The 12689-nt window shown below is 46.6% G+C and overlaps 1 protein-coding gene across 1 annotated transcript in view; it reads right to left on the reverse strand.

Annotated features, from left to right (window-relative positions):
• Positions 1-6343: 6343 nt before the first annotated feature.
• gnai1 (guanine nucleotide binding protein (G protein), alpha inhibiting activity polypeptide 1) overlaps positions 6344-12689 on the reverse strand; it is an 18954-nt gene continuing 12608 nt past the window's right edge. Inside the window, exons 5-9 of the mRNA XM_062517771.1 lie at positions 12083-12211; positions 10711-10840; positions 8880-9033; positions 7406-7616; positions 6344-6778 (exon numbers count right to left, since the gene is read on the reverse strand). Of these exons, the coding sequence (XP_062373755.1) occupies positions 7426-7616; positions 8880-9033; positions 10711-10840; positions 12083-12211 (604 nt within the window). The 3' untranslated portion in view covers positions 6344-6778; positions 7406-7425. The remainder of the gene's footprint in view (positions 6779-7405; positions 7617-8879; positions 9034-10710; positions 10841-12082; positions 12212-12689) is intronic.

Here is a 12689-nt window from a genome sequence, read left to right on the forward strand (position 1 = left end):
CTGAGTGGACAGGTAAGCTTGCACAAAGCCCCTACGGCTCAATGTGTGTCCCCTAGAAGAGCACACAGGCTACTGCACAAACACAGAAACATCAGGGTCTATTTATACCGCTCGCTCGCCGCACGGCTCAGGGAAAGGGCGATGCGCGACCAAAGGAATATCTCCGCGTTGCCATGGAGCCCAGTATTGATGACATCACAGGGAGGCTGTGGCTGGGGTGGTGGTGGTGGTGGTGCTGGTGGTGGTGGATGAGCTGCTTGTCGGGAGCGGGACTCGCTCAAGGCACGTGAAACATGTACCAGCAGCGGGCTAAGATGGTGCCTTCCTGGAAGAGTCATGTTTCATCCAGCCAAGCAGCAACAATACGAAAGCCCAGCGTTCACATCAGGCGAGCTCATATCACTCCCAGCTGCCTGCACATCAGGCTCGCTCGTTTTATGTAGCTTTAACAGCTAAGGGTACAATAACCACGAGCTTTAATGGCTGGCAGGGCCATTGACTGGCAAGATCAATGTAGATTATTCCACTCTGTGCAACCACTGAGTGGGGGGTGGGGGGTGGGGGGGGGGCACAGACCCCGTGGCTGACCGTCCAGACATTAGACCCGGGGAGATAGCCTGAAGTCCTCATTGGGGAGGGGGGAGGGGGGGGATTTCAAGTATATCATACCGAAGCCAGGCTGCCAGCATGGTAGATTTCCACTCGCAAAAAAAAAAAAAAGTCGGAGCGGCTATATTTAGAGCCGGCGGGACCCTTGCCTCAGGTCAGATGTGTACTATGAGGGCTGGAGAATAGGGGCAAAACAACCGTCCGTGTACGAGAGCCACTCGGTGTGTAAACAAAGTGTGTGTGTGTGTGTGTGTGTGTGTGTGTGTGTGTGCGCGTGGTGTGTGTGGTGGGTAGACAGAGTGCAGGCAGCTAGCCGGGTGTTGGTATAAAGAGAGACCTAAATACAGGTATCTGAGGCAGCCCGCCCGACTTGTTAACTGAGCGGTCTGTCCACAGATAAGAGGCGAAGTCTTATCTCGCTTCTAGCCAGTTGCTCGCCACTGACTTGCTGGCAGGACAAAACAAACAGTAAATACAGTTACAATGCTGCCATAATGCCCCCCTTTGTTCTCGAACTCGCACTCTCCCCTCACCCACCCACACACACACACACACACGCTGGCGCCAAATGTCCCAGTCTTTTTCAAAGTCCAACCAGCACTGCGGCTGGTGATGGCGTTCACACAGTAACGCCATGTGCAACCCAACCCCCCACCACACACACACACAAAAACAAACACACACGAACACACTTCTCTGCTCACCACATGTCCCGCTATCTCGCACTGTAATTCTGGTGTCTTCATGGCTCTAAAAATACCTCCAGTATACAAACACACACACACACACACACACACACACAGACCCAGCCCTCCCCCCACCCAAATCTCTCCATCCCGTAGGTGCCAAATCCCCACGCTCCAATCCACCTAAATGCAGCACATCCACCTCCTCTCCTGCAGATAAACACTCCTCTCACTCCTCACTTCTCTTTCTCCAATCACACACACACACACACACACACACACACAGAGAAACGAGCTGTTGCAGGCAGAGGGAGCCTGGCCACAGGCTTGTTGTTTGCGTGGGTGTTGGGGGGGGGGGGGGGGTGTGATGGGGAGGGGGGGTTAAGTATGACTCACTGACGCATCTCTCAGTGCATCCATCTCTCCCGCTGGCTTCACAGAAACAGCGTGCTGGGGAGGAGAGAAAAGAACAACAGTGAGGAACCATGGCCTCTTTCTCTCTCTCTCTCTCTCTGTCTCTCTTTCTCTCTATCTCACTTTCAGTCTTACATACAGTGCTCATGCACACAAACACACACACACACACACACACACACACACACACACACACACACACACACACACAGAGACATCAGAGACATGCCGCGGAGCACTGATGTCTTTTTCTCAGTGCGAGAACAGCAGGCGAGCGAACGGTGAAAGTGATCTTGACCGAGAGGATGTTGCTTCAGCAAGACAATAGTGTCTGTGTGTGTGTGTGTGTTACAGTTAACTGACAGGTCATGGAAGCACTCTCCCAATGACTCCTCCTGGTCCCGGTGACTTCAGCAGAATAAAATCGGCTAGTCGATGACTAACACCATGAATTCACAACGACTAAGCTTAGCCATCTCTTCCCCCTCCTCCTCTCTCGTTCTCTTTCTCTGTCTTGAGGTAAAGAACATCAATCTGCTTATCTATCCCCCGGAAGCAGTCTATGAGTGGATTAGCTTGATGGCTATGCTGCCTGAAGGTGAGACTGTGATGCTAACCAGATTAGCATTTATTAGCTTCAGATCTCAATGTGCCATGAATGGAAGAGTCAAGGCTGCAGCCATTGAATCAATGAGGGGAGAAGGGGGTATTTTTAGGGTAGAAAGAAGACTGTTTGTGCCGTTATCTCACTCCAAAGAAGATGGCGGCGACTGGAGGAATGGAGGAACATACTGACTGGGCCTTTCCAAAATTAGCCACTTGCACTGCGATTGTGCATTTACGCTGAGGGTCCGCCATATTAAGGGCCATCCGAGACCAAGTACTGTTAAGAGGTAGTGAGTTATAATCCCTTAAACGTTGAGTGAACACCCATGTCCCCTTGTTGAAGGTTTGTGTTATTAACATGGCACACCATGGCCGTGTCCAATTGTGAAGCGCGCACGCTGGATAGTACCATTCTATCCAGTAGCGTCTCAGTTAGCTTACTCCTCAGTATGCGTCCCTACATTTGGACAGCACATTTGGACAGTTGGTGTCATCTGACTCGGGGAGGGGGGTGTGTTGCTTGACGATTTGCATGATGTGTGGAGCTTGACCTGCGCTAAACGCCAAACGAAGTACCCATCTAGTGAGAGCGCTTGACTTTCAGACAGTCTATTCTGACGTAACTTCCGGAAAATGCACGCTGCCCAGTGTGTGCACTTATGATTCAGACACAGCCCATGAACGCTTCATGCAAATTTGAGTTCCATGTGAGTACACCTGGAAACAAATCCATGCATAGGTGTGTCAGAGCCTGTTTTGGCTAGGCAGAGTGAAGTTCGTCCCAAAGCTAAGTGCGGTACCCTATGCGCTAATTTTGCTGTGAGGGTACTTCCCACCCAAGTTCACCCTTTAACCAAGAGGTAGTGAGTTGGAATTAGTTCACACCGTAACCAAGGGGGAGGGCATAGGGATAAGTTCCCTCCGTAACCAAGGGGTAGTGGGTAGGAATTAGTTCACTCCGTAACCAAGGGGGAGGGCGTAGGGATAGTTCCCTCCGTAACCAAGGGGTAGTGGGTAGAAATTAGTTCACTCCTTAAACAAGGGGGAGGGGGAGGGATTAGTTCACTCTGTAACCATGGGGGTGTGGGTTGTGATAAGTCTTGGAAAGACCCAGGGTGCGTTTCATGCAGCGTTTATACGTCCTCCCTCGCTCCTCGATGCCTCGATCCTCACTGATCTACATAAAGAATGATGGGGGGGAAACAATGGGATAGTCTATCCAGTGTTAGTTATAGATCAGTGGGAACGCCCCTCGAGGATCGAGCATCGAGGATCGAGGAGGCATGATGAGACGCACCCACACTTTTCCAAGAATAGTGACTATTCTTCCTGTCGAGAGGAGTCCTAGCAAGATGGTGGCAAATTGGTTAAAACAATGACCTCACAATCAATTTGAATTTCCCATTGGTGATCAATAAAGTATCTGTCTATCTACCTATTTATCAGTCCTTAAATCCTATATTCCTTTACACTTGCACAAGTAAAAACAGATGCCCTCCATTAGAAGTGCAATGACATTTCCAGCTTCGTCAATGGCTAAAGGAAAGCTCTGGTCATCCTAGCATATATAATATTTGTTTGAGACCAAAGTTACATTAACATTGAATAGCATAGGCTTTTGGGGGCATATTTGTTACATCAAAGTAAATCACATTTTTCAATTACAATTGACAGGTAGTCAATTAGGATGAAAGTGTCTACTAAATGAATAAATGCAATGTAATGTTTTCAAGACATTAACTCGGCTAAGCATCTTTGCTACTATTAAAAAGGTCTCTGCAGACAAACTGACATATTTGACCCTTTATAATTGTAAAGATGTAGTTTAAAATGGCATTACCTTGCTCTTCTTCTGCTTACTGCCATTTTGTGTGGAGGAAGCACATTCCAGTCGATTATGGAATGCGACACAAGCTAGGAGAATTCTGAAATTGACTTACAGGTGTACAGACCTTCTCCTCAGAAGATGGTGGCGAGGAAGGGCAAGGTAATGCATTGACTACACACCACGTCACTAACAGCTTTTTTTCGTACCCTTTCTTACAATTACCAAGGTAAAATCACTTCAGGTTGACTGCAGAGTCCCTCTCCATATGTTACTAGCCCTTCGCAACCCTATTATTTCTGTGTGTGTGTGTGTATGAGGTTATGTGCCTTACTTTGGTCATGCAAAAGTATAGGTTTTGAGCATAGATCAATATTTGTGTTGACATGTCTTTACCATGTATTCCTTTAGAAGGTATTGACCTTGGGTCACTCCTTGTCAAATCATCACACATGTGAAGCGATAACAAGGCCAGTAATCATAGGGTGCCTCTCAACTTCTCTCCTGATCCTCGGTCCTTCAGGCTCATTCCCACTGATCTGTAACTTACATTGGAGAGACTTTCCCATTGTTGCCGCCCCATCATTCTTTATGTAGATCAGTGAGGACGAGGACTGAGGAAGGAAGGGAGGATCTATAAAAGACGAATGAGAGGCACCCACTGTCAGGTGAGGGGTTGAGATAGAGACACAAGGAACCGATTCACGTAGAGTATATAAACACAAAGGCACATGGTACAAGTACACAAACGCCCTAAGCAACCACCGAAAAAATATCAATCACCCAGCCATGAAAACCAACAGTAACTGGCAACAATTCATAAACCAAACGTTCCGGAAATGTTGTTATTGTGTGTGTATATATATAAAGTTTACCTTTACCCATCAATTTTGAATTTCATGGCTCTTGTATGTCCGAATCAGCATTGCAAGTTTCTTTCAAATCTGTGGCGATGTGGTCAGAAAGTGTGATTTTACAGAGAATGACCCCCATAAGAATATTGACCGCATTGGAAAGACTAGTCATACTACCAGAGGCTAGTAAGGGACAAACAACTATGGGTTTCCCATTTTAAAGGTGAAGAACCAGGTTTGGTATGTGGACTTGGTTTGATTGTGATTTGATTTGACTCGGTTTGATTGTGCATTTACTTTCTACTTTGCTTTCATTTTTAGTAAGAGTGGAAAAGGGGGAGGAAAAAGAGAGTCAGATGTACACCAATCTTTTTTCTCAATATTTTATTAGCAAAATAAGGGAAATGGGTCTACAAATGCTCCCACTTCATGGAGAACATACATACACATACTCTTATCTGTCTCATATGTTCTTTCTTTCATTCTCTTACTCACTCACATACACACACACATACTTACTCACACACGCACACTCTCACCTCACCCATGCGCGCACACGCACACACACACACACAGCGGCGGCAGTTTTCTCATAATTTTTGATTCCCCAGCTGCATGGCTCTAAACTTTAATTCAGCAGAAACTCAAGTTTAAATCACAGAGCTCCCAATGGACAAGTTCCATTTTTCCCAAAATCCATGAAATATTCTGCGCTCTCTCTCAGAACCGCTGCGAAGAACCTACTCCTTTTCCAGTCATCTCTGGATTCTGTCGTCTACCACCCGGTCACCCTTTTTTTTTCTAAATGACTGGCGGACAATGTGTTTGAGACGGCTGGTATTGTTAGAAACGGACAGAGCCGTTCACCTGAGCGTGGTGAGGACTCGTCCCTCTCGCCTCTGATGGCGGAGAAATCAAGCAGAGGGGGTCGATGGAGCTCTTTCGTGGGGGGTTTCCATGGAAACCACAGCCGTCGTCGTCGCAGCCCGTTTCTCGCCGACAATAAAGCGTCCTTCAATCCCTTTCTGACACTCCACCTTTTGTACGCTGAAACATTCACGCATACACGTGTCACATACACACATTCACTCCCTTACTTACACACAAACATACATACAAGCATACACACATGCGACCTGGAGGTTTGTGCTCACACTGGATGGGGAGGTTGGGAGTAGAGGTTGGGGAGTGTAGGGTGGGGGGTGGAGGGAGAGGTTGGAGTGAAGGGAGGGGGGTGGGGATCAGGATCATACAGACTTTTTACACATTTTATGTTGGAGCTGTTCAACAGGCAACAAACCAAGCATTTCCACAAGGACTGCAGAAAAAAAGGCATGCGAAGGCACAAGTACCAACAAACTGGACTTGGAATAAAATCCTTTTTTATATCCAACAATCTAGATAGGGGATGGGGGGTGGGGGGGAGGATAAAGAACTTTTTTCCAGCGAAGGCAAGCCTCTTTTTCAATGAAAGAAAAGCAAAAAAAAAAATGGAGACAGGTCCTTCTTTACAAAAAAAAAAAAGGTGGAAAATGAAACATAGCAGTGACAGTAACAGTCATACAAACATTCTACACAAATTCTTTTTTTTTCCTTTTTTGAAACGCTACTTTTAAAATGTCCCAGGACAAAAAAGTTAATAAAATAAAATAAAACATAAATAAAGCTGAAAAAAGTGGCATATTGTACAGCACTGGTCCATGACTCATTTTCCCATACGCTTGCTCAGAATGTTTTCATTACAGAAGAGAAACAATAGCACATAAGCTTGGCCCTCGCCTCACCTGTGGAGAGAGAGAGAGAGAAAGAAGGAAAGAGAGAGAGAGAGAAAGAAGGAAAGAAAGAGAGAGAGAATATATGACAATCAACTGACTGATCAAAGCATCGCCACAACAACCTAATCAGAACATCCCCAAAAAAATGAACCTGCTCTTATTTATTGGCTATTATTAAGCCAATAAATGATGCCTGGTGAATAAGACTGGCTCACTAATAATTCAAGCAATGATTTCATAAACACCTCAAGCACACAGTAACAAGAAAGGATAGGCTGTGAGCTCACACTGATCGAAGCCAAGGTGAAGGAGGTGATGAAACAACATAGGAATTGTGAAGTTTCTGCCTTGTCAAGTAGTCTATTGATGAGGTTCAGTTCTCTGCTCACCCTATGACTATAGTTCATTTGTTCATTCATTCATTCATTCATTCATTCATTCATTTATCTGAGGCTTGTTAAGTCATTGATATAAACCAATCACAGGGACAGGCCCCTGGAGCACTACTAATAGGGTAGGGAAATATGATCTAAACTACTTGTAGAATTTGTAATTGTATATGTGCACATAGCAGTGGGTTGTGGGTGGGTGGGTGGGTGGCTGTGTGTATGTGTGCGTGCAGTAAAAGGTCCTCACCAGATGGCCATCTCAAGCTTCTAGAAGAGTCCACAGTCCTTCAGGTTGTTCTTGATGATGACGTCTGTGACGGCGTCGAAGACGAACTGCACGTTCTTGGTGTCAGTGGCGCACGTGAAGTGTGTGTAGATCTCCTTGGTGTCCTTCCTCTTGTTGAGGTCCTCGAACTGACACTGGATGTAGGCGGCCGCCTCCTCGTAGGTGTTGGACCCTGAGAGGTACAAAATGGGGCAACTTGAGCGGAACGAAAACAAGAAAGACAGAGACACGGCAAAAGAGGATGTCACTCCTTAAGAGTAAAAGAGGTGTGTGTGTGTGTGTGTGTGTGTGTGTGTGTGTGTGGAGGAGAGGGAGGGGAGAGCGCTGACTGACAAAGGAGGCACTCATCCATCCTACTAAAGAATATTTACTCAGCTTGTCAACTCGATGACTAATAAATGCATAAAAAGCAGGCCATGTAAGACGTTCTCTCTCCGTCCCTCTCGCCATCCCTCTCTTTCTCTCTCTCTTTCTCCACAGAGGGTGTGAAAAAGGGGGGGGAAAGGCCAGGAAGAGGAAGTGAAGTCATGGGAGTCCCAGAGAGGATGTGGATCCGCCAACATAAGTGTGGACACGGACATAGCCTCTTGACACAAGGAGTGTGTGTGTGTGTGTGTGTGTGTGTGTGTGTGTGTGTGTGTGTGTGTGGTTTTTGGGGGGTGACTTGACATGTGGCCACCGAGCTTTCCTCCGTTTGTGCTCCCCACACAGATGCTATTGTCATGGGGCTTCCTGCAGCTGAGAGTCAGGCCCCTCATACACTGACCACCCCGGCAGGCCCCGCAGGGGATTTTACAAGTAGGTTACTACTGTAGCATAATGCTGCCGGCCTCTTATTGTGTGTGTGTGAGAGTGTGTGTGTGAGTGTGTGTGAAGGAAGGACCCAACTGTCTGGCGCATGGTGAATTTGTTTTGTCTGAATGGCCATGTATGCTGCGGCAGGAAATAATGTGCTGCTGTTATTGTGTTTGCATGTGTGTGTGTTTGCATGTGTGTGTCAAGGAAGGACCCGACTGTCTGGCGCATAGTGTACTTGTTTTGTCTAAATGATATGTAGGCTGCACCAGGAAATAACGTGTTGCTGTTATTGTGTTTGCATGCGTGTGTGAGTGTGTATAAATGTGTGTATGTGTGTGCAGATGTAAAACAAGGAAGGTACAGACTCCCTGATATATTGAGTACTGTGTGTTTGGGTGTGCGTGCGTGTGTGTGTGTGTGTGTGTAGGTATGTGCGTGTGAGTAGGCTTGTATGTGTCTATGTATGTGTGTGTGTGTGTGCGTGTGCGTGTGTGTATGAACAGGTACGTATGTATGCATGCTGTGAGTGTGGAAGGAGGAAGTAATAAATTCGACACTCCGACAGTGTTCTATATATACCCAGCTGACAACATTAACCAGGAAGTGAGCGAGTTGTTTGTGCCGTGGGATGGCATACCTGCATACTCGGGGTAGCAGATGGTCAGGGGACTCTTTTTGATCTTCTCCTCAAACAGGTCCTTCTTGTTGAGGAACAGGATGATGGAGGTGTCCGTGAACCACTTGTTGTTGCAGATGCTGTCGAACAGCTTCATGCTCTCATGCATGCGGTTCTGGGCAGGAGGAGAATCGAGACGCGTGTCAGATTTGCGTTGATTTTTTGACTTGCGTTTACATTCATTCGTTTAGCTTTTTTCACATGTTTCATCCAAACTTACTTCTATAGACTACTCACAAAAAAAATGTTAGGGATATCTGGTTTCGAGTGTTAAACAAATTCAATGTTTTGGTACAGAAAGTTCACCTGTAAAGGATATAGTGTATTTTAGGTTCATCCTGAAATTTCACCCGAAACCCAAATATCCCTCACTTTTTGTGAGTAGTGTGTCAATTATACCACAAAGTCCCCAGAGATTCTTGGGGTTAAGTGCCTTGTTCATTGGCACAACAGGGAATTGAACTCACAACTTTTCATGCTACTACATGCTAGCCCAGCTCCTTAAACCACTACACTATTGAGCTGTAAGTCAGCCTCGTATTGATTTTCTTTTCTTTTTTTTACATCAACAAGCTTTTTTTCTAAGCACTCTTTTCTGAGGATGACTGTACCACTTCAATAGTTCTTCTTGAGAACACCTCATTCAGTCAAGAGAGACGGCTATAGAGGCTGAAAGGTTGAACCTCTTCACATGGCACTGCGGATTCTTTTATATCATTTTATCTTGATAATAAAGAAACCTTGAATCAGAAAAGTATAGGAGTTTAAAAAAAAAAAAAACTCTACACTAAAACTAGATTAAACACCCGAGAGAAACCAGAACAGGGATTTTTTTCTTTTTGCAGAAAACACAATCTTGAATGTTACTGCCACTCAAGTCCATCCAAGACCTCCAAGAGGTGAACGTGCACCGTTACTGGCAGGCTATACCAGGAACGTGACTGAAACGTCCACGGGGTGTGTTCAGTATCCTTAGCCAACAATGGGCATCGCCATGACACCTCAGTATTCAGATGCGTATCTATTTAGCAACAATTAGCCTCCACTATAATCAATGGAGCTGGCTACACCAGACGTGCACATTAGACCAGACTAAGGGCTCTTTTCCACCAAGCTTCGTATCGCTGCCCATTCATTTCAATGGGAATCTGCATGACAGATCATGACTGGAGCACACCGAGGTTCTCATGGAAATGAATGAGCAACTCTGTGGACACGGTCGTACACGAGGCTTTGGTGGAAAAAAGCCCCAAATCTATAGCCTAACGAGCTAGACCCACATCGAGATGTAGGGTGTAAAAACTCACTATAGCAGGGTTCAATCAGAGGGATGGGATAAAGGGTTGTCTTTCAAATTCCCTCTCCACACAACAGGATAGCGCTAAACAAATCATCTTCTTGTTTTCAAGTAGCAGGATGCTTAACAGTCGCAACTTCTCGTCGTAGATCAGTTGTCATTATGTTAAGCCCGCCTACCGACTCTATACACGATGTGATTGGCCCATCCCTCGTTGAAAATGGCAAACTCCCAAGTCAACGGAGAGTTGCTAGACTAGCAAATTAGATTTGCTGCCGCTAAGGGCGTCTAGATTTCTAGGCTACCAAATCTATTCTTACGCTCCACAAACGTGGAGTGCTTCAATTGTGTGGGCCGACTTTTAGTCTCCAGCTGAAGGAACGTCTTCAGACCTCTTAAAAAACTCATTAGAGATGGCTTTTCAATTATGCTAAGGGCTTGCTATGAGGAGCGGAGCTGAGTGAGAGGAAGAAAAAGAAGAAGAGGAAGGCTCACCATCTCCTCGTCCTCAGCCAGCACCAGGTCGTAGTCGCTCAGGGCCACGCAGAAGATGATGGCCGTCACGCCCTCGAAGCAGTGGATCCACTTCTTACGCTCCGACCTCTGGCCACCCACATCAAACATCCTGAAGAGAAAGACACAGGGGTGTGTTAGAAACACTGCATTCCACACACACACACACACACACACACACACCACACACACACTGACACGGACAGACACACACACAGACACAGACAGATCAGGGTGAGTTACACATGATGTGATCTCCCACTGTGTGCCACATCAGGAGACGTTCAATAATGTTGTTAGCTTAAGACGACTGTGGTGTACAGTTGGTGCTGGGAGTAAGCACGTGTGTCTGTATGCGTAGGTGTGTGTGTGTGTGTGTGTGTGTGTGTGTGTGTGTGTGTGTTTTTTCCTGTGAATGTGTGTGTGTGTGTGTGTGTGTTGTACTGTGAGTGAATGTGTGTTTTACTGTGAGTGAATGTGTGTGTGTGTGTGTGTGTGTGTGTTTCCAGTGTGGATGCCTAACTCCCTTCATCACTTTACACACACACACACACACACACACACACACACACACACACACACACACACACAACAAATAATTTTGCTGTGAGTGAGCAGGCCCATTAGAGAAGTTGCCTACCCTGAGTCACAGTAATGCACGCCGGGTCCTGCACATTAAAACCCCTTAGCAGGAGCTTGAGTTCACTTATTGCTGCTTGAGTTGGATGTGGTCCATAGGCTTCCTAGTAATTACCCGCTGCTGGCACTGTTAACCGCAGCCAGTGTGTGTGTGTGTGTGTCAGTCTCAAGAGCTTACTTTCACGTCCAAGCAGGAGAAGTTTCTAATGAAAACAGCCGACGGACTGACGTCGTAGTGGAGTTGAGAGAGACACACGGCACTTCTCTCTCTTCCTGTTTGCATCATTTGTGGGGAAGGTCACGTCCGTGACTCATCGCTCTCCGTTTTATAGGTTCGCTTTCTCAATTTCCTTCTCCCTGTTATTATCCTGGGTGTTTTCTTCCATGTGATCATCAGCTTGCCCACATTTTATTTTGTTTTGTTCGTTCAAGGTTCTCCCCCCTCCTCCCCCCCCCCCTCCTCATCATTCTCCCTCTCCAGCTGTGTGGATGCTTCTCTTGTTTACGTCGGCCACTCTATCCCCCCTTTAAACACCCACCATCTTCTTATCTGTTCTTCTCTTGCTGCGGAACCATTCAAGGACGTTGGAATGAGGAAGTGGGTTCAGATAGCACTGCCTGGCAAGTGTTTTGGGGTGTGTGTGTGTGTGTGTGTGTGTGTGTGTGAGAGAGTGAGTGAGTGGAAGTGGGGTGTTGGTGGTTCTTGGTCACTTACTTGAAGTGTAGGTCTTTGAAGGTGAAGTGGGTCTCCACGATGCCGGTGGTCTTGACTCGGGTCCTCAGCACGTCCTGCTGAGTGGGGATATAGCTGGCCTGAGATATCCTGTCCAGATCGTTCAGGTAGCTGAATAAAAAATACAGATAAAATCCAGCGATGACTCACAGTGCTTTTTTTTGGCCATAGCTCTCAGAGTTTGACACATATAGACACAACATCGTGGAGCTCCACTCTCTCAACCCAAACACACAGACAGACACACACACACACACACACACACACACACACACACACACATAAACTAACAGAAATGGCAGTAGGAGGAAGGCGGCCTGAGGTGTAAAATGACATAAGACGGAGAAAAGAGAGAGGGAGAGAGGGAGAGAGAGAGAGAGAGAGAGAGAGAGAATAAGAAGAAAGAAACACAGATCAAGGGAGTCATAACAGCCACAGGGACAATGCTGCTATTGTTGTCCGTTGTGGGCTGGATGATGCAGGGCCCTGGCTGCAGTGTCCACACACACACACACACACACACACACACGCCGGGGTACAAACCCCCACACCCCTCTCCTCTAAAGGAGCAGAGTCCAGCCCAGGGACT

Source organism: Sardina pilchardus, chromosome 17 (genome assembly GCF_963854185.1).
Source record: "Sardina pilchardus chromosome 17, fSarPil1.1, whole genome shotgun sequence".
NCBI lineage: Eukaryota > Metazoa > Chordata > Actinopteri > Clupeiformes > Clupeidae > Sardina > Sardina pilchardus.